Source organism: Homarus americanus, unplaced genomic scaffold (assembly GCF_018991925.1).
Source record: "Homarus americanus isolate GMGI-L3 unplaced genomic scaffold, GMGI_Hamer_2.0 scaffold55640, whole genome shotgun sequence".
Lineage (NCBI taxonomy): Eukaryota > Metazoa > Arthropoda > Malacostraca > Decapoda > Nephropidae > Homarus > Homarus americanus.
Window position 1 is genome coordinate 1,887,982 of NW_024713650.1, and position 27,585 is coordinate 1,915,566.

The window sequence follows — 27,585 nt, forward strand, 5'->3', positions numbered from 1 at the left end:
CAATTGGCAAAGTTTCTTAGATACAAATTGCAAGGGAGAAAGAGGCTTTGTTTTTCTTGGAATGCATTAACTTGTTTCTCTGTGACAATAATGCAAAATTCAGTAATGCTGTACAGTATTTTATTTACTGTGGTGCCTCAAGCATGCATGTGCACCTTAAGATTGGTGGTCTCCACGAGTAAGAAGTTGATGTGCCACTTGTCTGATAGATTAAATGGTGATCTGTTGTATTATGCTCTAGTTGTGTCTTTTAATTAGTTCATTTCATCTTGTAAGTGAAAAAAATAGTCTTGTTTTTCCCTGTGTGTACCCTTATATTAATATACTTACCTCTGTATGTAGGAAGTAGATTACTTTCTTGTAAATGAAGGTTTATTTGCAGATGAAAAATTGGCCATGGGTGTACCCCCTCAGAAAGAAGGTAATATTTTCCAGTACCCATGCTTCTTTCTTCTGCGTTTTTCATTTAGATACAGTATTTGACCTAGGAAGTAGTGCTCCCTTTTGGATAGACATTAGTAGCTTCTTGCCAGCCAGTCTACTCCAAAACATTATTACTTTAGCACTCTCAAGAATATATACAGCACCTTCAGTATCTTGATAATATAAAAAGCTTTTTCACTTAATATGGAGTAGAACTGGATATTGGCTTTGATGTAACCAGATCATATTTAAGCTGTGGAAGAGCTTTGCTTTGGTTCCATCTCTCGAGACATTGTGGTAATATTTTATACTAGCCAGAGGAAATGTCCAGACTACTAATTTTTGGCAGCCTTTAGGAGAGGTGGAGAAATAAGAGCTGCTTATCCCTCACAGAATCACTGACCTTAGTGTTTGTGGAAACCAAGAAAGGGGCGGATGCTCTTGAAGAGTTCTTGTACCGCCATGGCTACCCAGTGACCAGCATTCACGGGGACCGCAGCCAGCGTGAGCGTGAAGATGCCCTCCGCGTGTTCCGCTCTGGCCAGTGTCCCATACTGGTGGCCACTGCAGTAAGTTAACATTAACATAGTCTGCTCTTGTTTGTTTGTTGCTAAATTTACAAAATCAGTCCATTTGAGAATTGGGTTTACAAAATATCAATGTTGATAATAATATTATTGACATGGTTCAGCCAATGGAGAGCCTGAGCTCTCTTAGTGGCACCAGATATATACAGTCTCTCCTCGACTTGCGACAACCCGGACATACGACCGCCATGGTCGTATAAAATATTTTTCACATTGCTTATTTTCGAGTCCCGACGTTAGTGATCGCGCTGTGTACTGGCAAAATTTTCGTTTGTATTTCCCTTTAAAATGGCTGGCAAGCGTAGAAGTGAGAGTTCTCGTGGTGCTGAGAAGAAAATGAGACACCCATTTTAGAATTTCTATATTATTTTCGACTTACGACCTAGTCATCGGGACGGAACCCCGTCGTAATTCGAGGAGAGACTGTACTGTACATTTATCTCAAAAAATAATATAACATTTATTACCATCTGGATTAGTACACATAACTTGGTGTTAGTAAATACATATGAGAATGTTACCACGATTATCAGTATTTATTTATTTATTTTTTTTACATATGTTATTCAAATAACACAATTCCAAACATACAGGAATCGTTTTTTCTCCCAGTTATGAACCTTTTATATTACTATTTTCATGCGGCAATCCATATCATTATGATCTACCACATTTCTCTTTCTGTATTTGTTGTTTTCCTGCCAAGATTTATGGTTGTGGCCACCAACTGGGAGAGAAGGAAAAGGAAGCATCAGTGGTGTAGACAGGAACACAATAACATTAATCTAAGCTGTGTTAATGATTTATAGCACCAAGTGGTTCTGTCTTAAAATATGCTGATTTGTCACTTTGGTTGCTTCTGACCTTCATCTGTTTCTGAGTGTGTCCACCCTGTAGTGACATACAGACTGTAGAATAGAATTTTAACATTAAGTTGAATTGGCCAAACAGCTGAGTAGTTTCCAGGATAAACTTTCACAGAAGAAACAAATTCCCTTAACATCTGCTGCTTGCATTGTTGACTAGTTAATTACAGGGTGTCTCAAAAAATGTGTCCACATTACCTTACAATTTTTTGTAGAGATTGTGAATGCTTGTAATACAGCAGTAACATAAGCCTCACTGTTGGAAGAATTCACACATCATCACATGCGGAGGACAATGTTACTGTTGTAATAAAAGCATTTATATTATCTCCACAAATATCTGTAAGGCAGTGTGTATAAAAATTTTCTGAGACCCTGTACAGTAGTTGTAAAGAGATGCATGGGAAGCATAGCTAGGCCACTCATGTTGGCAGGTGGGAGGATCACTGGGAGAGCATAGTCATACTTAAGTCAATATATCTTTAACCACAAATTGTTGTTCTGAATATATTTCTCATGAGGTTCAGATTTACCTTTTGACTGACCTCTGTATAACTAACCTGGCAGATCAGGCTTCATAAAGTTTTACTGGGGGGTGAATCAGGTGAGATAGGTTCAAACTTTTCACGGTGCATTTTTTTTTGCTTTTCAGGTTGCTGCCCGTGGTTTAGACATTCCACACGTTAAACACGTCATAAATTTTGACCTTCCATCTGACATAGAAGAATATGTTCACCGTATTGGTCGTACTGGCCGTATGGGCAACCTTGGTGAGTGGGATAATCTTATAAGTTTTATCAAGCCACAAGGATGAATCGGGTGGATGTCTTTTGGCCTTGTGGTGGACGCGGAGCACTATAACACTTTTTTTTTATTTTTTTTTTAATTACGTGGCCTCCAGCCTCTCCCAATAGCCACACCTTCGCTGCCATTTTATTACCTTAATATTAAATATCCTAATACAAGAGTAGCTATCCTATCAGTGTTGAATTAGTTGAGCTGCAGATCTATGCGGCATTCAGACTACAACTGGTAAGGCATCTAGAACAAATGGATAACAGTGAATGAAGGAGAATCAGTGTTGCTCATTATTATAACTGCCCTGAGTTATAGTGGAAAAATGCTCTAATAAATGAAGGAAAGATATTTAATTTTTTTGTGAATAAAGAGTCATTTACTGAAGAATGCAGTTCATGGATATGTTAGATTGTATTGTTGGTAAGAAGCACTTGGGAGAAAGACTATTCATAGCTCAGTAAGTTTTAATGATAAAGAGATGTAGAAGTAGTCACAAATTCGGTTGCTTGGCAGAGATATTGAATAATATGATGAGAGAACGAGATGTTAGGAAGGAAGTCTTCTGACAGGTCTGATGGTGAGAGTTTTAAATGATACAGTACTGGTGTGTTGAGACATTGAGAGGTAACAGGTTGGTGAATGATGGCTGAAGGCTTCTGGTCTGTTGGAAGATGTTGCCAGTGCATAGTTGGCCCTCAACCAGCAACCAAGGATTCCCCACTCTGCCCCCGTGTGCACAAAAGTGGAACGTAAGGTAATGTTGGGTGAGTAAAGGTTTAATAGTTTATGGAAAGAAGAAGTTAATCATCTCTGTTAACGTGAAGAACTCTGATATGTATAAGTTATCATCGAGACTTCTTATTTTTTTCTGTCTTGTGGGAATGGAAAAAAATAATAGATTGGATAATGTGTATCACCCTTGCTTTGTTCTCACATTTGAGATTGGTAAGAAAAAATATTCAAGAGCAGTGTATTTTTCACCCAGGTTCATGTGAGATAGAAGGAGCACACCAGACAAGTTAATATTATGGGTATCCAGCCCACAGAGTAGCACAGGATATTCTGATTATATAATAAAGTTCACTTATGTTTGGTTTATATTTCTTAATGTTCGAGTATTGGTGCATTTACCTTCATCGCAGGTCTTGCCACGAGCTTCTTCAACGACAAAAACCGCAATATGGTTCGTGACTTGGTGGAGCTGTTGCAAGAGGCCAAGCAGGAGTTGCCCAAGTGGCTGGAGGCCATTGCTTCAGAGACGCGCTGGGGCGGTGGCGGCAGCGCAAGAGGACGCAGCGGAGGAAAGAGATTCGGTGGTGGGTTTGGCTCTCGCGATTACCGTCAAGCGGATCGCACCAAGGGCCCCCACACGTCGGGTCCTGCTCGCCCTGGTGGAGGTTTCAACAGCTTCGGGGGAGGTTAGTAGTCACAAAAGGAGCTTGCAGGTGATGATGATGATCTTCACCGTAGGTATGCGTTGGTGTTCTTGATCTGCATGACCTAGTAAGTATCTCCTGGCATTCATTTTATGTTGTTTTGTGAATGAAAGAATGTTTGTGAGTTTGTGATGGAAAGAGAATGTGTGTGATCAATTGAGGAATGACTAAAGGCATTAGTTTTTGTTCTTCCAGTTGCACTATACAGGATGGACGAGAAATAACTGACACTAGGTAGTCTCGGTATAAACTTTTATGTTATGTATTATGTATGTTGTGTTGTATGTATAATGTACTGTATATTGTGTATTATGTATGATTTATGTTGTGTAGTATTTTATGAAATTGTAAAATGAGTTGGTTATTTCTCACCCATCCTTTTTGTACAGTATACATATGTGTGTGTGTGTGTGAAATAGTGTGGAACATTTATGTGAAATGAACCTAGCGTGTTGAACCTCTTACATCTACCATCAATAATTGACAGGAAACAAAATACACTTATAAGCTCTTTAGTCACCACATGTAATATATTATTTTCTGTTCTGATGATGAGATAAAGAGTGGAAGAGGAAGCATTGATGTTGAGAGCCAAGGAAGTGGATTTTGAGTAACAGAGAAAAGAGTGATGGGGAAGTGAATGAATAGATAGCTAGCTACAGCGTATTTGAAAGATGTGTATGAAGTGAAGATGTCAGTAGAAGGTGGCATGAATAGATCCTTATACACATGGCTTAGGTAAGATATCTGTAGGTCAATGTCAGATGGCAGGAAGGAAAGGCTTCTGAATCATAGTTGTTTCGTAGTAATTTCATTGAGATGACATTTCTTCTACATGGTAATATCCAGTTAACATTTCAGCTCCACCACACTTCAACCATTATGGAGGATACGGAGGTTTCAGCGGAGGCGGCGGAGGTGGCTACAACAGCTATAATACTTCAGGTGCCTCCGGAACAGACTGGTGGGGAAACTGAGCCCCAGCAGTGGAGACTCCGGCACCTTGCCACCTTGTGCAACACTTGTTAAATCTGGGATTATACCATTAGTGGAAGTGCAGTGTTTGCTTTTTCTTTAGTTTAGATGGGTGGTGTCAACCCTCACTAGTATGTAAGGTTACTTCTGCCACGGCACGAAGTGTTTGTTGATTAGCGGTTTCCCTGTACTGACACGTGTGAGTGATCAGTCTTAAACTGGAGCGATGCTTTGAAAAAGGAATTATAACTTCACTTGAAAAACTATTCCCAGACATGTGTATTGCTTCATACTTGTACCCAGTAACAAGTGACCACAAAGTGGCATAGAAAAAGTTTCAGCAGCAGTCAAACTTTTAAGTGTTATCATTATAAAAACCCTGCTGTCTGTTGGAAGATGTTGACATGAGTCACTATGCGGGGTTCTCTTTTAAACTTGAAATTTTCTTGTGTCACAAGCTTGGAACTTTTCTCTGAATATGTTGACCTTAGACCGAAGGCTCACTTGTCTTGATGTTTATCGCCCGGAAGTCTGCATCACAAACCAAATATTGACGTTATTTAGAGAGGAAACTTGGACGTTTCTTTTGCTTCTTTGTGTGATAATTAGCAATCAAGAGGAGGGGTTGAATAGTAATAATGCTGCCTCATCTCTGAACCTTCATAGCATGGATCTAAAGAGCCATGTCCCACTGTGTAGCACTGAAAATGTAGACCCTTTTTGATTGTAAGTTTACAAATATGATGCAGAAACTGAGGTCAATTGTGAACCACATTTTATCCCTATAATGCCCCTAATGTCAAGGTTGGGCTGCTGTTAACTTTTGTGTCTAATATATACTGTAGCGGTGGTGTTGCCGGGCGACGTAAAGTGAACACGGCCTCGGCGAAATTTGCAGCAGAGGGACAGAAACGTAGTACGTAAACATCACTGGACCGCCCGAGCAACAGCAGCGTGCACTGTTGCGTTCATTAAGGTATTATAATTATAGAATTCTGTAGCATGGCTTTTGGGAAGTTTAATTGATCATTTGATATTTTGCCGTCCCTTTTGATTGTAGTGTTGAACGAGCCTCTGGAGCAGCTGTGGTTGCAGTTATTTCAGATTTACTTCTTGTTGCTCAGAAGGAACTTTAAAACTTTGAAACTTGTTCGGATGTCATTTGGGTGAGTTCCAAATGAGTTGCGTTTTTAAACACTTAAAGGATTGAATCCAAAAGAGGCTCTGTATGGAGATGTGTCTTTGTCTCTCCTCCTCGATTTTGAACACCCACCATATGTATATTTTTTTTATTTCCTTTTTTTTTCCGGTATATATTTATAAAAATATAATTTTTTTTTAATTGATTTATTTATTGTTATTTTTTAATGGATTAATTATTATCACTTAAGTTCGGTTGGACTTGGGTGCTGGTTACAGCATCCTCTACACAGTAGCGGCCGGAGCCGCAACAAGTGGCCGCAGCATCACTCAAGCCTGGTCTCCTGAAGGCAGTGGCTAGCATGTTGCAGTAATGATCCATCCCTGAGTCATACAAATAACTTGACTAATCTCAGGGTATAGGCCTACCCAGTGTTCGACAAATGTGTTCCTGTCTAGTAATGTCACAAACTGGGCAGGGAGACATTGCTGATCAGCAACAGCAGTGCATTGATGCATCTCAAGTAGAATTGCTGTGGCACATTGCAGCCTTCTTAGATATTAAGTCAAACTACCTGTAAATTGCGAGAAGGCCGAGTGTGCCTGGACTCACTTTGGCGAACACTGCCATTATTATTACTGTGATATTGTTTGATGCCCGCGACGATGCGGGATAGGGTGCGGGGCCAGGTTTGGGTTGTGGCAGAGAACGCCCCCGGCAGAGGGCTGCCAGCTCTTCCCTGGCATAAGCTAGCAGGGTTGCAGCGAGTTCTGATGATAGTGAGACAGAGGTACAGCCCACATTCCACTTTTATCATGATCCTCCACAAAATGTTTATATAGTTATACTTGTAATCTCAGTCATAGTCTGAGTATTGCCAAAGATTGTTAGTTTGTATGTTCATGTACAAATGTTGTCTTTATTTAGTGATCCATATTTGTTATTGTAGATGCTGACATAAGCAATCCTGCTTATGCTCTCCTCAGACTAACTCTAGTCGGTGATGGCGCGCTGTTCCTCATAATAAACAGGCAGGAGTGTGTGTGTGAGTTGCAAGAATTTGGCTCCTGGTTCCCAGTGAACAAAACTTAATTGCCCATAGATCTGAATTGTTGGGCATTTCTCATGTTGATATCTCATCAGCTGCTTGTAACTTGTTGGTGCTAGAATTTAATATTATGTCCAGGAGCTTTGATCAGGTACAAAGTTCATAGCACAATGATCTGTCATGGAGAGATTATGTGTTCAAAAGTAATCTGGTGTTTTAATATAAACACTGCTCCTGCAGTGGGATGCTGCATTGTTAGCTAGTAATATTGAAATAAACAATAAAATTGTGCAAAATTAAACTTTTAGTGGTACAATAATTTATAGTTAATGTACAGACCGTGCATTTTATGTAATGGCTCGTGTGGGATTCTAGCCAAACAAAGAAATATAGAAGTTTTCACATTATATAATATAGTTAATATACCAACATTATTTGATGCCTGGAGCATCAGGAATGCTTTATAATCAGCCAAGTGACACTTACAGCATGTGGAGATATACCAGCAACCCAAATAGGGGTTGTGGGGGTGCCACTTGCCAATGCTTCCAACTTACACCAAACCAAGTGTGTTTCATAGAGCAATATTGACAGTAATCAGTCAATGAGAGTTTAATACTTTGAAGCACGGTTTTGTGGCTGGGTTGTAAGCAGTGGTGGGAGGCCCCAGGGATCATCTTTCCACCAAGGAAGAGCAATGTCATTTTCCGGGCCCTGCGAGAGCTTCAGATTAGCTCTTCCGGGAGGTCAGGAAGGGGTCCTCAACATTTCCCATGGAAAGAAAGTGTACCTAATATTGGGGAAATATACGGGGGGTCTCTGCGCCAAATATTGTGTAGATAAAATGTATTGTCTTTTTATACAAGATTGCAAGCTATTTTTTATTTCTCTCATTTCTAGAGATTTAAGGAGAGATCTCACATTGATAGGGATGGCAAATTGAAGTCTACTACTATTATATTCACTCTGGCATTTAGAACATTTATGAACTAGAGAATGTACTCAAGCTTTCTAAAATATAATAAAAACAGTAAAATATTGAATCTTGTTTTGAATGCCAACCATTAAAGGCAGAACAACATTGCCACCATTTAAACTACTGAATACACTATATGTACAGAAAACCTAGTGATGACAGTGGTAACACTGACCTAGGACCAGTGACACAATGACTTTTCCAACAAATACTGTATGCCAAGTATCTGAAGTTGACATGTTTGCTGTGTGTTGAAGTATACAGCATACTGTAGGTATAGAAATACACTGTACTGCTGTTACTTAATATGGTGGTATCCTCATTAGCTGGAACAGTTGGTGCAGAGCACTTCCGGGGGTGAGAGACATCTGGGTAACCAGACGATTCTCTCAAACCCAGAAAAATTCCATATCTCCGGAATGTTTCTGGGTGCTGGAGAGAGTACTGAGAGTCTAAACTGAGCATCTCGTCTTGCGTGAACACACTCCATTTACACCTAGACTGTGGGCACAAGTGAAAATATTTACTACAAGCATAAAACTATAGAGTTTTATTCTCGGCATGTTCTTATTGTGTTAAAGATAACGTACTATTTTACTTGTGAGAAATATAGTGTTGTATATCAAGGGTACAGGTACAGTATTAATAAACATAATTATTACAGTAATGTATCTAGTAATCAATGAATAAATGAGTATGCACTGTACACTATTGTACTTTATGAATGAGTCATTTGATTAATAGCAGTGATGATTGAGGTTTGATACATTGTGTGGGGGGTGTTGGAGTGTATGGGTGATGTTGAAGGTTTGTGGTTAATGTTGGGGGGTGTGGGGATAATGGTGGAGTGCATGTGTGTGTGGGGGGGGATGGTGGTGGAGTGCGTGGGTGAGATGTTGGAGGGTGTGGGGGTGATAATGAAGGTTTATGGTTGATGTTGGGGGGGGGGTGTGATTTTTTGCGGGTTGGGGGATATTGGGGGTGTGTGGGTGGTGTTAACTGGAGTGTGTGTGATAATATATAACTAATTGAAATTATTTGTGTCATATATTTCAGAAAAGTACCAAGTGCCAGACTGGAAACTGCTTAGAAATTCAAAGATAGGATAAGCAAAACATCAACAATGACATTGCCTTGTATATACAGTGCATAGTATTGATGACCTCAAACAAAAGATATTAGTTCCCATCGACAAAATATCAAAGCCCTAGCAGGAGTTTCAACCCCAGCTTCTTCCCTAATGTGATGACTGCTATGACAGTGTCTCAACATTGAGGAGCTGCAGAACCAAATACGATGGGCCAGGATCGTCTCAACCCTTATGCTCCATAATAAAAATCGGATGTGAGGGGCATATGAAACATTCTATTATTTCCCTTTGTTTGTTTATAATTTATACAAAACATTTGAAAGCTTAGAAGCTGTAGTTTGCCCTGACAAACAGAGGTAAATTTACATTTTAAACCATGTGTTTTTACGATGGTTATTTCAATAACAAAATAAAAAAAACATCAAAAACCACTGGAAAAAACTCCTTGCTTAACTTAAAACCAACTTAATCTAGAAGGAATACATCTGAAAACGTTCATTGGATGCTTGTATACAGCAAGAGTGAAATGTTTCGTATGAAGATGTTTTTAGCAACGGTAAAGTGCACTTGGTTTGGTTTATCTGGCCAGACAAGTGTGCAAGACCGTTTTGAAATCTGGCACCTAATCATACAGAAGAAAGATAAGATAAGGATGACCTGAAAAATCTTCACCCTAACTAATTTCACCAAAATATCAACCATCTTAATGCTAAACTAATCTGACCAAAGCTAGCCTAACCTAACCAAACTCTACCTCATACTGAACTGTATTCATGTTCTGAAAATATACTTTAAAAATATGTAGACAGTTTAGGGTTCATATCAAAGTTTTATATTTCCATTTGTGTTAAAATCTAGTGAGTTACTGTATGAGGCGTGTAATAAGCATACAACATGTATTGTTACTACAATTTATTATATTCATGTAAAAATTACTGTTATACAAGTGGAATAGTGGCGACCTGTTATTCACATGTATGACAACCGAGTACCAGACAATGTCAACACTCACGGGAGAGTAACCGACCGTCTCGGTGTGGTCAAAACAATACGTGTAAATAATGTTAGAAAATGTTACAATCACTAAAATTATATTTGCCCAGCGATATAAATGAATTAAAACCATAATGTATAAAATTAGATTATCATTTTATAATTAGTTAGGAATAATTTAAATGTGGTTCAGGAAGTTTGTTTTATGAAAATATATATATTAGTTTAGATCAAGTTCGTGGTATATTATTAACAGCGGCCATGAAGCAGGTAGTTGATGTGGAAGAAGAGACTTGACAAACACAAGTGAAGATACAACAAACTCAGGGAAGTTCTTGGTCCTTTGTGGTAGTTCAGCTGGTAGACGAGAATCAGGGAGCATCATAACACCACCTTGACCTGAACCTCCACGAAAGAAAAAGGAAGAGGACACAGCAAGTAGAGGGATAACTACAAGTTTTAATTGTTCTTCAACGAGGAGTCGGAACCTTCATGTAAGCTTCGCGTGTTATAGAGGAGGAGGATCTTCATGTGATACAAATTTATTACAGTAGAGGAGGAAAATACCAGGTTAGTGTTTGGTAATACTGTAGTTAATATCAATTACTCTCCTTAGCTGCCTACTGGATGACATTTCTCCTTAGAATGTAAACACTTTCTTACCTCACCAAATCGACGTAAAATGTACATGTAATTCGTTTTCCATCGGATCAATAAAAATTAAAATTCAGGACAAACAAATTGCTCAAGTAATAGTGCAAGTATTATGGTTTTGGTCATGCAGTGATTTTTAGGATTTTATGTTCAAGTTAGGTCAAGTTAGGTTAGGTTAGGTTAGGTGCATGACCGAAACGATAATTTAGCAACTGTAAATCCCTTTTTTTCTCGAGGTAAGAAATAAATTACCTTTTATAGACAAATGTTTTAAAGCTCCGGGGTAACCTGTAATGATGTTCCAGAGTACAGTAATGCATTACCCTTAAAATAAACAAACAATCGTTGACATGAGACAACAATATTTATGATATTATCGTTTTGGTCATCCAGTGAATTTTAGCATTTTAAGTTTGGGTTAGGTTAGGTTGAAATTATGTTTTTCCAATGGTTTTTGATGTATTTTGAAGGATTCTGACCTACTTCCAAATAGGTGGATGACCAAAACAATAACTTTACCATAGTATTTATATGCAGTGAAGCCTCCATCTAACGAACTACAGGTACAGTATACAGTATAGAAATTAAAGTCCATTATATTGAGGGATCATTACATGCAAATGGATTATATGGAGAGAGATGTCCGTTAATGGAGGTTTCACTTACCTCGCAAGAAACAATGAGGATCCATCTTTCAGTCATGGTTGTGGTGCTGTGGCAGAACTGGGGAGAACACGTGGGTCGCCAGTTGCCACACTTCTTGGCCGGAGCGACGCTTACTGACGTGACCATCTCTGTGGGGTCGAGGAGCATCAAGGCTCATCGCATTATTTTAGCTTTCTTCAGCACATACTTTAGAGTAAGACAACTATACTTGTTTCATCTGTACATTGTCTATACAGTATACATGTTGAACTGTATACCTGTACAATATTGTATATACACATGGTGGACTGTATACATACTTGCAGTGTCTATTTACATGTTGAACTGTATGCCTGCATTGTCTATGTACAGTGATCCCTCGGTTAACGATTTACCTTCCATAAGATTCTTAACTTCGGTTAACGAGCAATCCCTCGATTACCGAGTTTTTTACGGGCCGATCTCAATATGTTTTCGCTTGCATTTGGCGGTCCAGCTGTAGTATTAGTCCGCCAATACAGTAATCAGTTTTAGGGCTTAAATTCCTTACTATTTTAGTAAATATCAAGAAGTTTATACTATTCAATAATTTTAAAAGTTTAGTATTAAATTTTTTAGTCATTTTAACAATTATTGAACGTAATTGAAGGTAAAGACAGTAGTTTCATGCGCGCCATCCAGCCTGGCAACACACCAAACAGGCGCCAGTCTCTCTCTATTTTCAGTGGAGGGAACCTCTTGCTTGAGACTCTCTTCAACTAAATGCTTTTTTCTGTGTTTGCATGCAAATTATTGGTCATTTTGAAATTTAATTTACATATTGACAATATATAATGCAGTGCAGTGTTGATTTAAGGAAAATAATCTTGAATTAAACCAAGAAAACTAAAATTTTATGGGTGAAATGGTGCCATGGGGAGACTTCTCTTCCACCCCAATGCCTTCTCTTCTCCTCCACCCACATCATCATCATCATCATCATCCAGGAGCCTTCTACATACACACCTCAAAGTAATTGTACTTTTCTACCTTTTTTGTTGAATTTAGGCAATTTTCGGTGAGCTGGAACCAATTACCCAAAAACCCATTGAAACAATGGTTTCGGTTAACGAGTTTTTCGGTTAACAAGCAACCTGCTGGAATGGATTGTGCTCGTTAACCGAGGGACCACTGTACACATGAACTGTATGCTTGCATTGTCTATGTATACCTGTTGAACTGTATACAGTACCTGCATTATTTATATACTGTGCATTATAAATAATTGAAAACTTGTTATACAAATTTGACTGAATAAATATCTATGTACATGCTGTATGTATCTATCTACAGTATCTGTCTTCACTAAGTTGTTCCTTCAGAATGAGTGTACATGATAACTAATACAATATATTCTCTCAAAACATCCATGCATTATATTTTGATATGCAGGAATTTCAGCTGCATACTAACACCGTATTTAAGTTATTTCATCTTATTACTTCATATTTTTGTATTGATAGTACACAGTGTTTAATCAGAATGTGGTGTTACAATGCTCTACTGCTGAGACAAGAAAATGCCATAATTCTTGTAAGTCTATGACTCACACAGATATTAGCACAGTAATCTCCCGGTTAGCCAGAATCCCCAGAACTCTCCAATATTTGGAATTGAAATCAACTCGGAATTTTTCCAGAAAAATTGTCTAAATTCTGGGTCTGCCACATTTTCTGGAAAATTTCCAGAAAAATCCCTCCAAAACTACCCAGCAATGTTTAGTGGGAGTGGGTAGTAATTACTGCTTCTGCTAGTACAGTACCTGTGTTATTATTGCTAGTGTTTATGCTACAGTATTTATACTGTATTATCTGTACATGTATTTACTTGATAGAAAATGCTGGAGGAAGTCAGTGAAGAGCGCCCAATGGTGGTAGTCTTTCCTGGAGCCAATTTTGACGCTTTACAAGTCATCATCGCATATATGTACCGTGGACAGGTAAGATCCAGTCTCCCAGCTCTGTTATGTTGCTACTTGATGTTAACTGCTTTTCTTCTGTATAGGAACATACCTGTACTGTATATTTCTCAACAGGATGTTCATAAATTATCTGATCCATTTTTAAACCTAATAACCACAAAGTTATTAATGATAGAACACATGCACCGTATTTTGTCTTTAATATTTTTTTAAGTTATTGAGTTTTAAAATGCAGTGAAACCTCTATTTAATGGACCATATGAAAGAAAAATCCATTACATTGAGGGTCCGTCAGATGTGACACCTCCATCTAACGAACTATTTAGGAATGAAAATCCATTACATCGAGGGTCCGTTAGATGTGACACCTCCATCTAATGGATTATATGGAGAGAGAAGTCTGCTATTTGGAAGTTTCACTGTGGTTCACATCATGGACGCCCTATATTGCATTTAGCATCTTTTCTCATCTGACCTCTCCTCCCTTACATCAGCTGATTCACACATTGTCACATGATCTTAACTCCATCACCAAGGTTTTCACTCACCAAAGTCACCATCCTGTTTATATGTATGTGAAATATTATGAAACAGCGAGAAAAACACAGGTGATAAAACTACTAATGGTCAAACTAGATATTTCTGTTTCCTCTGTTTCCTGTTCAGTAGAGGAATAATGTGTATAATAAATGCATATCAAGCTACTGCGTCACTCTTCTTGTTCGTGCTGGTCTGCCTCGTGTACTAAGGATGGCTAATGACTTACTGTGTTGTCTATTATAGGTGAATGTTCCTGGTGAGCTTCTTCCACATGTTATTGAACTGGCCAAGCTGCTTAAAGTTAAAGGGCTTATTGAGCTTCCTGTGAGTATATATTATAGTCACTTGTAATGGAGGTAGTGAGTGAGTGAGAGAGGGAGGGAAGGAGAAAGTGAGTTGGTGAGAGAGGGAGAAAGTAAGCGAGGGAAAGGTAGGTAGGGGAGGAGAAAGTGAGTGAGAGAGAGGAAGGAAATGAGTGAATGTGTTATAGTCATAGCTGAAACACAAGTTATAATAAGCTTTTAACTTACACATAAGAAGAAATAGTTGAACATTAAACAAGCACAAGTCTGGTAAGAGTTAATTGATTACCATATATGTGTAAGGCAAACGGGATGTGTAAATTAGTTAAATGATAAGAATTGATAATAATGTTGAGGATATTTTGTGTATGATTATGTTGAGAATATATATAACATGAAAGTGTTCAGAATATTTTACATCATGTGAATCACCTGAAGATTAGCCACCCAGTTTGAATCTATAAAAGGGAATTATATTACAGGTTAGGTTAAGTTAGAGTGAGATCAGGTTTGGTTCTAGTTAGGTTAGGGTTGGATATATTAAGTTAGGGTAGGTTTGATTTGGTTAGGGTAGGTTAAGTTAGATTAGGTCAAGTTAGGTTAGGGTAATTGTAACAAAAGACAATTCTCACAATTTCAGGCACAATTGGACTCGGTCATCACTGGGTCAGGAGGGAAGGTTAACCACGAGGTCATAACACACGATAATGAAGGTATTTACTCCTTAATGTTGTTGGAAGATGAACAAGTTAATAATTATTGATTTGATTTAACATGAAGACACAGCTGGGCGAGAAGTGACTAACACATGTCATGCTGTAGTCTTGGTTATGTTGTATGTATGGTGTATGTTATGTAGTGCTGTATGTATGGAGTTTATTGCAGGGTTGGCCAATTTAAACCATGATGCATTTCTGCACGTGGGGTCATCCCGTGGATTTTGTTCACATATCATACAAAGGTTCTAGGTACTTGATAATTATGTTGTAGTGTAAGAACTCCTTTTTTATTTTATACACTGGTCTTGCTCCCCTTAAAGACGCCAGTGCAAGATATTAATTAGTTACCTCAGCTTATTTCACCTGATTATTAAACACCCTAGTTCAACCTTGGGGGTGTTAAGTTAGCATGAGGTCATTTGGTTATCAGGGAAAGTAATGTTCATGAGGTAACAAAAGTAGTCCAATGGGAGTAAATAAAATAGATAGATAGGAAAGTAGGTAGATAGATCATACATCATCTTACTTTTTTCAGAGTCTCAGGATATGTGTCTTGAGGGTGAAGGGATGGTAGAGCTGGAGGTAACGGCCGGTGAGCCTGACCATTTATCCGTCACCTCCAACTCTTCACTGTCGACTCAACACCAACATCGTGATAATCCGTCGCAGGCACAGAGAGTCAACGCTAAGGCAACTGGTGAGTTTTGTGTGTCGCTGTGACTTATTGTAGCTACTCTTCCTGTTTATTACTTCATGCTTAACCCCTACACTATGGGGATGCCACTTTTGATATTTTATTTGGCAAAGTCCAGATGATTTTATTTGATTACTCTAGACAGTTTTATTTGGCCAACTCCAGATAGTTTTATTCAGCAGAGAAGGGCCCCAGTACACAAGGGGTTAAAGGCTATTGTTTTATATACTCTACTTATCAGGTGTGGATATGAAGACAGATGAAGTGGCCAACAGTACTGAGCATGTCCTGATCCAGCCAGAGGACATCCAGCTGTCTACAGTAGATGATCTCACTCCTACACATATAGTAAAGGCAGGTATAATGTATTGCATATTGTATTAGGATGTACAGGTATATTCAACACTATTGCTGTATTTTCAATGCGATTTATTAATATGTTCATGGATATTTGATTTACTAACACAGCTCTTGTCACCATTTCCAGATTTACTTTTCAAAACATAACCATAAACACTCCCGAAGGATTGTAAGCAACACAGGGTATTTTATTATCTTAGCAGCTATTCTTCTCTCAGTGTGTCTGACCTTTACACTGTGTCATTCTAGTTTGTGTCAACAGTCAACAGTTTCGTCCATAATTCCCAATAAAGAATGGATTTAAGGATTTAATACCTTTTACCAACATCCAGCTCAGCGAGGACGGGACCATGGGTGAGGTGTTGTTTAGCGGCGACTACATCCACGGTGACGGGTCCACGGAGGAACACACGTCGGCCGATGACTCCACCTCTCTGCAGGTACGCTCTCTTACTTCACTGATAATAGTCTTTCTTATACAGGCTGAGTCAGTCACTTGTTGGTGGCCCCACAGTACAGTATCATAAATATATAGGTTATTTATGATATACAGTACATGTGTTGGTGTTCTGTGTATTTTCAGCAAAGGTTTTGATGGTATATTCTCAAGTATCTCTCTCTCTCTCTCTCTCAGGAAGATCAAGAGTACTGGACAGCCAAGAAGAGAAGAAAAGTAATGTACAAATTTGCCAGATATGGGTAAGTTTATTATGCTTTATTTTCCAGGGTAAAACTTGTCTCCGAGTACAGAAATATGTTTGTGTATATTCTTAAGTAAACAAGGCTTGTCATTGTTATCCAGGTAGAACAAACTCTGTAATATACTGTACTGTATTGTCAGTTCATATAAAGGATTTGATGATGATTGGGAACCTCAGCTTATTTCACTTGATTATTAAATGCCCAAATGTTAACCTAACCTAATCTATTGTAAAGTAAACTAATCTAACCTAAATTAACTTATCCTAACATAATCAAATCTATCATAATGTAACCTAATGCAATCTAACTTAACCCTCCCATTTAGTGTCAAGGAATTTAATCATTAGGTAAAACAAGCTGCGTTCCTGTTCTCCGTAACTTTGTCAACATACTGTATAACTTTTCATATATTTGGGATGAATTGTTGATGGAAAATAAAATGAAAGTATTTCTTGCTATAATTATCAATGAACGGAGATATGCACTGTATAAGTCTATAAGTTGTTATGCTACACTTCCATAATATTGATAAAAGGGTTTCATTGTGTTTTTCAATGGAATTACATTCTTTATAATAGTTTATACAAAGTTTTTAAGGCAATTCTTGGGAAAAAGATTCACAGATAACACATTTAGCGCAAGGATTAATAAATGTAAGTTTTATTAAATTAGACTCTTAAGTGTCGTTCAAATGTTCATACAGTATACTTATATTCTCACTCCAGACCAGAGGATCTCCAGAGAGCAATAGAAGATGTACGTTCTGGGGTGGGCTCACTACGAGAGATCGCTGAGAGATGGGGCGTCCCACACTCCACGCTCTCTGTTAATGCGAGACTGGCGGGAGTATCGGTCCAGCAGCGAAACTTGGACTATGACGGTGAAACTCTAGAAGCAGCAAAACAGGCTGTTAAAGGTGTGTATGTACGACCTTCTGTAGTTAGCCTTATGAAAATAATACTAATGTACTTTGATGGATGACTGATGTTCTAAGGATCACCATTAACCATATGTGTGTGTGCTGATCAAACTCTGTCCCACCAACAACCTTCATATCATTTACCTTATGTGCACTGATCAAACTCATTTAAATTCCAGCTGGGTCAAGTTACATGAAGGTAGCACGGGAGTACAACATACCCAAGTCAGTGTTATGGCGGAGGTGTCAGCGGGAGGGAGTGCTGAGGGAGGAGACGCCTCGCTCCTACAACTATTCCCCAGATGATCTCAACCAGGCACGAGAGATGCTACTGAATGGCTGTACGCTCTCACACATTGTAAAAGAAACTAAGGTCAGGCACTGGAAGTAAAGGGGTGTCTCTTGCTCTTGACTGATACCACTTTATGTCACAGTAGGGAAAGATGCACTGGTACTCTTTAAAGAAAAACAAATTCTCTGGGTTGCAAGATAAGTTGTACAGGTAATTTTTTCCAATCTCATCCCAGTCCTACACATTTTCAGATTTTTTAAGAGCGGAACATGGCCAGAAAACATTTATGACAATGATGTTCTTTTCAGATCCCCAAAACGACATTATTCCGCTTGAAAGAACAGTTAGTGCGCGAAGGAAAGATGCCGGCATCATGTATCAACAGACTCATGAGACCTCGGCGAGTCTCAGAGGTGTCAGTCCAGCAGGCTATTGCAGCGTGTAAGGAGGGAGGCATGTCACAGAGTCAAGCCTCTGAAAAATACCAGGTACAGTCTCTTGACCTCTAGGTTGACGTGCCAGAGTTTTATAAATACAGTACAGTACAGTGAAGGTAATTGCTCTCACAATGTTGGATATTTAATTTTATTTATCATTTCGCCATTTATCAGCATATTAACTGTTCCGGTGATCGGCCTATTCCTTGTTACTTTGTTATGGCCTTTATTGGCCAGAGGGACCGTCTTAGTTCCTCACTCTAAATATTATTATACAGAAATATAATTTGATAAAGCTTGTACTAAGTCCTGTATTGTCTCAAAAACTTTCAGTCATTTAGTATAGTCTTCCGACAGGACTGTATTAAGCCATTATGTACTGGGTCCTCTCTGTGCTGAATAAAACTATCTGACATTAGCCAAATGATTTATTGAAAGTTGTGTCTCCATAGTGAAGGGGTTAAGCTTGATACTTATTTTATTACAGGTATCAAAAACAACTGTGTGGCGTCGCCTTAAACAACTAAAGCAAGAAGACTCCACTGCAGACTCTGATGTTAAAATTGAGGTCATAGAAAACCTACAGAGTGACCATTTAAACAACACCTACGACGAAGAGATCCCCATGAAGTACACCGAGGACGGAGCCTTGAGGTACGTAGAGACCGTCACCAGCCAGAGTCACGTGGAGAAGACCCTCGACTACACCACCGTCACCACAAGTTACAACACCTCAGGGAACACTGAAAAAATCCTTCACAGACGAGACCAAAATATCCAGGAGCCGAAGATACAGAACAGTAAAGGCGACGCTCTGGCAACAGTGTCCGACTCTTCCATGGTGACTAGTGAAGGACGGGATATTGTGATGACATCGTCGCAGTCGTCATCTTTTATGAAGAGCGACCACCTGGGGATACTGACCAATGAGGGGCACATAATCCACAGTGGAGGTCCTCTGACCATCACCCAGGGAGGCAAGATTATGACCGAGACAGAAGGCTCAGCAGATGGTCCTGGGAACCCTCGATTTGAACTTGAGATGCCTCTTGTGAGTTTAGATAACTTATTGTGTATATCTCTTGTATCATCTTAAAAACTTAACTCAAAAGTTGTATGTAGGCCTTTCTTCATATGGTGAATATTGTGTATTAGGTGATCCAAAAGTTTAACATTAATGGGAATGTCTGATAGTAAAGCTTTGTGTAGGGTTGTTGTGACATGACAGTGGTTTGACTTTCACTTGATATATAATTCAATATTTCTTTTTCAAAACCATAAAGCTTAATCCATCTTTTCTTGAATACCTCTTGTAAAAATCACATACTCAGTAATCCTGTTGAAGGTTCATACAGTGTAAACTTTTAATTAGTTAATGTAGTCATCATATACAGTACAGTACAGTATATGATTTATTTCTTATGTGTGTTTTCAGGAATGATTATCACTGCCAGTATGATGATGATGATGATGATGATGATAATAATAATAATAATAATAATAATAATAATAATAATAATAATAATGATGATGATAATAATAACAATAACTTTCATGGGGTGTCAGATGAACTTGCCAGGGGGAGGTTACCAGGTTGTTGGCAGTGAGATAGTGATCGGCGGACAACAGATGGTGGTGCTGGAGCCGCCTGAATCGTCCCAACACCACCAGACTAACCCTGACCATCACCACCTGGTTGTGGCCTCCTTCAGCCAGATGGTACAGTACCATCTTTGTTTATTATTTATTTATCTCTTATTTACACCACTTATCACCTTACTACCTGTTCGGGCAGTCGGTCTGTTCTCTGTTACTTTGTCATGGCCTTTATTGTCCAGTGTTGGTACAGGAGGTAACTGTAGTACCTGGAGAAAACCTGCCATGTTTGGTAGTGTCACATAAGATAACACTCTTCTCACATCTGTTCTAAGAGTCAACTGTTACTTTACTAAATGCTAATCTCTAACTACTGGTATTAATAGATACAGTAGTTACTATAAGTCCAGCATTACTTAAATGGTTTACCAACCTATTTAATGTACAGAATTTTGCAAGATTTATAATATTTGTTTCCATTTTTCAGGATGGTCTTGATGATCTGTCGAAGGTGGATAGAACAGTTAATGTAGATAATTTACAACCTGCAGCACAACATGGGACAATGACCGGCCAGACTGATACAGGAGCTGAAGCCTCTCAGAATCTTTCATAACAGTTGGAACCTCCAGCATACTGTACAAGAGATCCACATCGGAATGTTTCAGACTGCCGCTTGCTGTTGTTGATTAAGAAATGTACAGCAAGTCAAGTACAATTTTCTTACTACAAGCTTGTTAAATATTGTTATTTTATATTGAACTCAAGTGTAAAAGTTGTGTTACTGATTTTTTAAAAGCACAAGAATGTACAGTACTACAGTACAGTAATAGATTTTGAATATTTTTACTTGAAATTCCAAAGTTTAAATGTATAGGATAATTTAACACACTTGTCTATATGTGCTGTTAGGGCTAAAAGTTATTGTTGTTATCCCAGGTTACAGCCAAACAAAGGTCTGTGGTGATGCACTGTTGTTGTGGCAGTACAGTATGACCTCATTCACCTTCTGCATAAAGGACAACTCCTGTTTCTGTAAAGACCCTTATACAGTATTAGGGCTCTGATCACAGGAGGAAAGTGAAACACTGCATTGAAATGGTCCAAACAGTTTAATTAATCCAAACTTAATTTGGAGATTTATAAAGGCTCTGAGCCCATGCACTTACTGTACCTTATTGCCTAAAACATGTCTCTCAGTCCAGCTTTGGTTATAAAATGGGAGTTAGGAACTTGAGGGTCAATCTTCCATTCACCTTTATGTATACCTTTATTAAAAATATTAAATTGGGTGACACAACCAGTTTCAACCTCAACATTATCCTTGGGAAAGATCCTCCTTACCTGTACCCACCGGAGAGGTAATTGTAACATTGGAGACACTTGCTGATGGGTGTTACAGGTAAGCAGTTGTCAGCAGTGTGCGCATAGAAGGAAAGTTGCTTCATCAGGAGAGAACAGAAGTTGAAGATGTCTGTAAATATGTGTGATTATTTCTACTTGTTGTCTCGGCTCTTCCCTATCGGTTTATATCTTGCGTCATTCTTTGCATTTTTCCATCTCTGTCTTTTAAGGTTTTAGTCTCCTTGTATCTTGTGATCCATCCCACACAGGAGTGAAAAGGAGTAAATATGGTTTTTGGAAAAAAGAAAAGTTAGACAGCAGGAAGAGATAGAATATAATTAAGTTTTAGGTGAAGCATTAATAGAGGAGTAAGTAGAACAAAAATATGGTCCTTGAAATACTGCATATCCAAAATCACCATCATTATCATCTTCATCATTTATGGTTAATATCCAGGTTTACTTGCGTTCATTTTGGTTACTAGGTGGCAGCTATTCATGTTGTACAATCTCTTGCAGTTGGTATCACAAATTAAATTCAAGTATTGTACTGTACTGGGATCTTTATGCTATAACTGTGAAGAAGTGTTTACCACTATGAGGTAAATGGTGGAACCTCCTGAATGTGATCATGTGAAGCAGTAGAAATTATTATCCACTTTAATCCAGTCAGAACACAGGTAAGATTTTTCTCAATATGATGTTAAAATGAACAAATGGGTAGATGTTATCTTTGCTGATACTTTTGGTAAGACAATTTAATACTTTTATAGTATAAATTGCTGACCAGGCCCCATAAGGCTAACCAGACCCCATAGTGCAATCAGGCCCCACTATTACTAATAAAGCTCAACTGTATCAACCAAGGCACAAAATTACGAACTAGGTCTCCCGTTATGGTTAAGACTGATAATAAATAAATATAAAGTTGAATAAAGTAAAGTCCTCCCAAATTTAATTATACCGAAAGGAGAAAGTTTGTGCTTGAATCTGGCAACAAACCCGTTTTCTCTAATACAAGTCTTCATGTATAAATTTTGCAACCTATAACAGGGAGTCGTATTCCTCATAGCCAGTAAATCTGTTCATAATTATAGAAATAATAGATGATTATAATTCGTTGGATGATTTTATTTAGTGTGTTATTAATATTTCAAACAATATGTACATTCCCGCCCAATTGTTACATGTTGTCGTCTGCTATTGTTACGCCAATCAGCTGATATCCTCTACCAGCAAGTCATGATTCATTATCCGTAAATTGAGTACTGGAATCTATATGATGATTTTAATATATTTTAATGCATGTGTAAAGGTAAATGGGGAGGTTATGGGCGTGGGTTAAGGATTATGGGGGTTATGTGAGGGAAAAACATTAGAGAACTAGTTTGTTTGGCGGAGGTTCGCGGGTTTTTTGTCCTGTTAGCGGGACACGTTCCTGGTGAGTGAGACCCACGTTGGTGTCTTATACCGGTGTCCTTAGCTCATCTCTGGCCTTTTATACACTTCCCTCTGGCCTATAGTCGCCAAATATAATTCTAAATAGTGTATAATTATCCTGTACACGTATAGCGGCGAGTGATAGTCAACTGTCAACGCTTACATTGGGGTGAGTTTGGAAAAAGTTGAGTGTGGTGTTTGGGGACCTGCTGGTGTGGTGGTGGTGTTGCGTGTTGTGGTGGAATAGTGGTGTTACTACCGTATGCTGTGGCTGTTTGGTCTCCGTTACTGCCTTCTCCATCTTTCTGTCACCCTGAAGATATAAGTGTGAGCGGAGAGGAAGGTGAAGGTAGTAAAGGTATGTTTGTATGGTGAGGCTGGACTGGGTGGGTCTGGGTCTCCATTAGTACTCTCACATTCTCGCCATTTCTCTCATCTTTTCTGTTGCCAACCATTATTATGTTTTACTCCTCTAATTAAACTACGCACGTTTTTTATACATCATGTTCGAGAAAATTATAAAATATAAAGGAAAACGTAAATTTTTAAAACATAAGGTGCAGTGGAATTGATACATAACTGTTTGAGCAATTCTGTAATTCTAAATAATTTTGCAGGTAAATACATTAATACATTATTGTAATATATATTCTTACTGTTACTGGAATTACATGTCAGGGATATAACGGCTAAAAATTATCATTATTATTTTTTTTTTTACCCAATTTATTTAGTTTTTCCAAGGTCTGAAATTGACAACCTGTAGTGATGCTGTGGCAGAAGGCGAGAGTTTGTTTCTGGTCGTCAATGTATAAGATGGAACATATTTTAATTTTGGGGTCACTGTGGTAATCATGATTTAATTTCCTTACAATATGTTATAGGAATTATGGACACATTTTCTCCTATGTGTTGAACCATATTTATATACCTTGAGCCTCTACTGTACTCTGCTGACTCATCTTTTTGTGTTGTGCACTAACGGACATAAACTGTACTGTATCCATAAGTGTTAGGTTAGTGGGTCAATTTTTATTTAATTTTTTTTATTTAGGTTTTTAATCCACAGGTAATTAATGTCACCTTAAGCAAGAAACCCCAATTTTAGCATCTGTGTATTTCAATTAGCTAGGTGTTGGCAATAATTTACTTACCCATAACAGCTGCCAGTACAGGGGGTCCCCGACTTACGAACGCCCTCCAATACGAATGGGGTTAAACTTGAAATTTACAGTTCTGTATTTTATTTACCTGATGACTTAATTTTTACTTTCATTTACTGAATTTTGTTATTCTATTTCTATTGTCTTAAAATAAGTGATTGTAGATGTATATAAAAACTTAAGCTATGATGTAATGGGATTTTAAACCTTCTGTAAGTATTGTATGCATATAGCATGTGTTCCAACTTGCGTACAAATCCGACTTAAGAACGTCCTCAGGAACGGAACCCGTTCATAACCCAGGGACCCCCTGTACTGTATAATGTTTAATTAATGGAAGAAAAAAATATCACTCGGCTGGTATTAAGAAGAGCATCCTGCCATAAAACTTTGCTTAAGTATATCGATGGCAGCCGGGTCACCAGAGCTGTGCCCATCCCCTGGTCTGGGCTGCTTTTACCAACAGCTGCCATCAGGTAATTGAGGCTAACCCACACATGTGGGGAAAATGGCTATAAAATGTTGATGATGATGAGTACAGTAAAGAGGAAAGTCACTTGAAATATTCTAGAAAGTTCTCGTGTGTTACTTCTACACTAATTTACAGTACTGCATTAAGAGAATGAATCCCACAGACTGTGTGGCCACTAGGTTAGTTTAAAGAAAGTTTCACTCACCAAAAGACTCCTCATTGTAATGCAAGATGCTGAATAAAATGGATTTTATTCTGTAAGAAAGCAGTATCACGGACACCGCCTGTCGGCAATGTAGCTACAATATCACAGCCAAGAGCTACTTTGTTAACAAAACATGACTTGTACAGAATTCTAAAGTAACAGCAATCAGCCCTTTATCCAGTTATCTCTTTATGTTCCAACCCCTTAGTGAGAAAGGGTGTGGAAAGTGTTAAGAATATCAGAAAAAAAATATACATTTTAAACTTGATTTTCGATTGGCACAGTTTAATAAAGAGGGTAAATGTGTGGACTGGATAATGAATTGGCTTGTTCGGGGTTTTCACTGAAACATTTGTGTTGATGTATAGAACCCAAATATAGTGGGTGAGCAAAGAAAACATGGCTAATTGGATTTAATCAGGAAATGATAAATATGCCTTGTCTACTGCTGACTGGATTTACCTAGGAAATGGCAAGTAGGCCATGGTCTCTTTGCCTTGACTGTTTCTGGGAATTTACCATAATTGTCACACACTATTACCTGTGACCAGCAAACACACACACACGCACACACACACTCACAAAATATTGTCTCTACAATACGTTTAGAATTGTATTTATATACAGCCACTCCTCGACATACGGAGGGGTTAGGGACCCAAATCCAGGTTGTAAATCGAAAATGCGAAAATAACTCTCACTTTTAAGCTTGCCAGCCATTTTAAAGGGAATTACAAACGAAAATATTGTCAGTACACAGCACAATCACTGACGTCGGGATTCAAAAATATGTAATTTGAAAAAATTTTGGTACGACTGTGGCGGTCTTATGTCCGGGTGGTCGTAAGTCGAGGAGTGGCTGTACTGTAGTTAAACCCTGAAGAAACTTGTCTGTTTTGTAACTATGGAGTTGCTGTAGTTTATACCTTTTATTTAATGACATAAACAATACAGTACCGTATATCCTACAACCTCTACACACCCTCTTCAAATACTCTTAGGGTCTTTACCTAATAAACTTTAAGTGAAAACCCAGATAAAGTGTTGGATTGGGAAGACATACAGCTTGAATAAAACTTAACCCCTTCACTACGGGGACAACACTTTTAATATTTGATTTGATTAATGCCAGTCGATCATTCAGCTCTTGGTGAGATCCTGTACGGAAGGGGTTAATGCTTGATGTTTTAGAGGAGATTTTAAATTCTTATTATCCCAGATATCAATTTGTACTTAGACTTTGGTGTAACTGTTTGGATATACTGTGCAGAGTTATTTTTTTTATCCGAGAACCCTAAATGATTTTTACAGAATTTTTAGGACATGCAGTAATGGGAACCTAAAAATCTGTAGGAATAAAGTTTAACTATTAGGTTCCCGTTTACACAAGGGGTTGAATTTTATGTGGATAGGTACGGTAGGCAAGTGAAGTGTTTTTACTTTTATCCTCTTCACCACTGATTGGCTCGTTAGCCGCTACGGTGGTCAGTCACGTCTCTGAAACGGGCTGTTGACAGATACTGGGCATGCACTGGCCCCTGAATACTGTATATCAGAACCTGCTCCAGTGTTGGTCAAGTCTGGCCTTGAATGAGCTCTCACTCGGTGCCGTCACAATGCTCTCTAGCAGATTGTTTCCTTAGAGTTCACAATTTTCGCTCCCCAAAGAATTTGCCCTCACAGTTTTCTGGTCTTGTGGCTTCTTCAACCTTGAGCTGTGACCCCTTGTGGGGCGGATGTGCGCCAGCTCCAGGTATGTACATTCGACCGAGTAGTGCCCCCAGAGATGTTTATACACTTTGATTAGGTCACCCCTCGCCCATCTGTAGTACAAGCTAGGTAATTGCAGGCACTCCAATCTCTCTGGGTAACTGAGGTTCCATAGAGCAGGCTGCAGTCTGATGGCCCTCCTTTGGACATTTTCAATCAATTGACAATATCTAGCATACCTCGGGGACGAGACGGGGAAGCACCTCACTCTTGAAGATCGTGACGAGCGACGGACCATCCAGATATCTAAGCAACCTTCTTGTAAGACCTACTAGTTTCGTTGCCTGATTTACCTTCTTCTCACAATGGCCCGAGAACTTAAGTCTATTGTCGACATACACACCCAGGTCTTTTTCACATTTGGTTTCAATTAATGCGGCCTAGGTGCATCCTTTTGCACTTCGTGATAAGCAGAGACAACATTTCAGCCCATGTGATAGCTTTTGTTGACTTTACATTTAGGATTAATTTACAGTGTTTAATTATACATATTTAACTAATCTTAGTAATGTTAAAAACTGCTGACAGTTCCTCTCCACTAAGGAGTAAGACACTGCACTATTGTAACATCTGTAGTAATATTTATAAATTGATTGGTCGCCAAGTCTTGCTAACTCCGCAATAAACCATCTTCTAGCACTTGTGTTGGTTGCTTAAAACATGTCAAAAGAAGGTAAAGTTTAGTTGGCAATTAAAAAATGAAGGTTCAATTCGTCATCACAAACTGTTGCAGCCGTTGTTCTGCTGGAGACGTGATCCACCTGTATACTGTACAAGCTTCACGGAAATAGTAAACTTACCCAATCCCACTGTGGGGTTTTATAGTTGATAATTTGATTGTTGCAGTGTTTATTCCAAGGTTGGACCTGACATCTTCAATGCTGTTCAGTATTATCAGTTTTGTCACCTTTGTTAGTGTACAGTAATGAAATGCATAATGTATTTTCTGCTTGGGATATTTAGTGTACAGTATGCTGTATTCTTGGGATATTTAGTGTATACTGTACTGTACTGTATTGTATTCTTGGTATATTTAGTG

The 27,585-nt window shown here is 38.5% G+C and overlaps 3 protein-coding genes across 9 annotated transcripts in view; all 3 read left to right on the plus strand.

Moving 5' to 3' along the window:
- The window catches only part of LOC121873041 (ATP-dependent RNA helicase DDX3X-like), a 24,877-nt gene extending 16,560 nt beyond the window's left edge, over positions 1-8,317 (plus strand). For 4 of the 6 annotated variants that reach the window (XM_042376354.1, XM_042376376.1, XM_042376369.1 and 1 more), the window contains 5 exons: positions 383-421; positions 817-992; positions 2,529-2,646; positions 3,817-4,092; positions 4,960-8,317. In XM_042376354.1, the coding sequence (XP_042232288.1) occupies positions 383-421; positions 817-992; positions 2,529-2,646; positions 3,817-4,092; positions 4,960-5,087 (737 nt within the window). In that variant the 3' untranslated portion in view covers positions 5,088-8,317. The remainder of the gene's footprint in view (positions 1-382; positions 422-816; positions 993-2,528; positions 2,647-3,816; positions 4,093-4,959) is intronic. The other 2 variants (XM_042376362.1, XM_042376389.1) reach the window with 1 other exon arrangement.
- Positions 8,318-10,580: 2,263 nt separating this feature from the next.
- LOC121873082 lies at positions 10,581-21,463 on the plus strand. Its single transcript, XM_042376394.1, has 15 exons — positions 10,581-10,903; positions 11,686-11,846; positions 13,506-13,610; positions 14,376-14,456; positions 15,075-15,147; positions 15,689-15,850; positions 16,089-16,201; positions 16,540-16,647; positions 16,842-16,906; positions 17,635-17,825; positions 18,008-18,201; positions 18,429-18,608; positions 19,045-19,608; positions 20,124-20,276; positions 20,641-21,463. Exons 2-15 carry the CDS (start codon positions 11,688-11,690, stop codon positions 20,767-20,769), a joined length of 2,277 nt encoding a protein of 758 aa, XP_042232328.1. The 5' UTR covers positions 10,581-10,903; positions 11,686-11,687; the 3' UTR covers positions 20,770-21,463.
- A 1,470-nt stretch (positions 21,464-22,933) lies between these two features.
- The window catches only part of LOC121873093 (la-related protein 4-like), a 59,020-nt gene continuing 54,368 nt past the window's right edge, over positions 22,934-27,585 (plus strand). The window contains exon 1 of one of the 2 annotated variants that reach the window (XM_042376427.1): positions 22,934-23,105. The gene's annotated coding sequence lies outside the window, so the exon portion shown is untranslated. Of the gene's footprint in view, positions 23,106-23,152; positions 23,295-27,585 lie in introns of those variants that run through there. The other variant, XM_042376434.1, reaches the window with a different exon arrangement.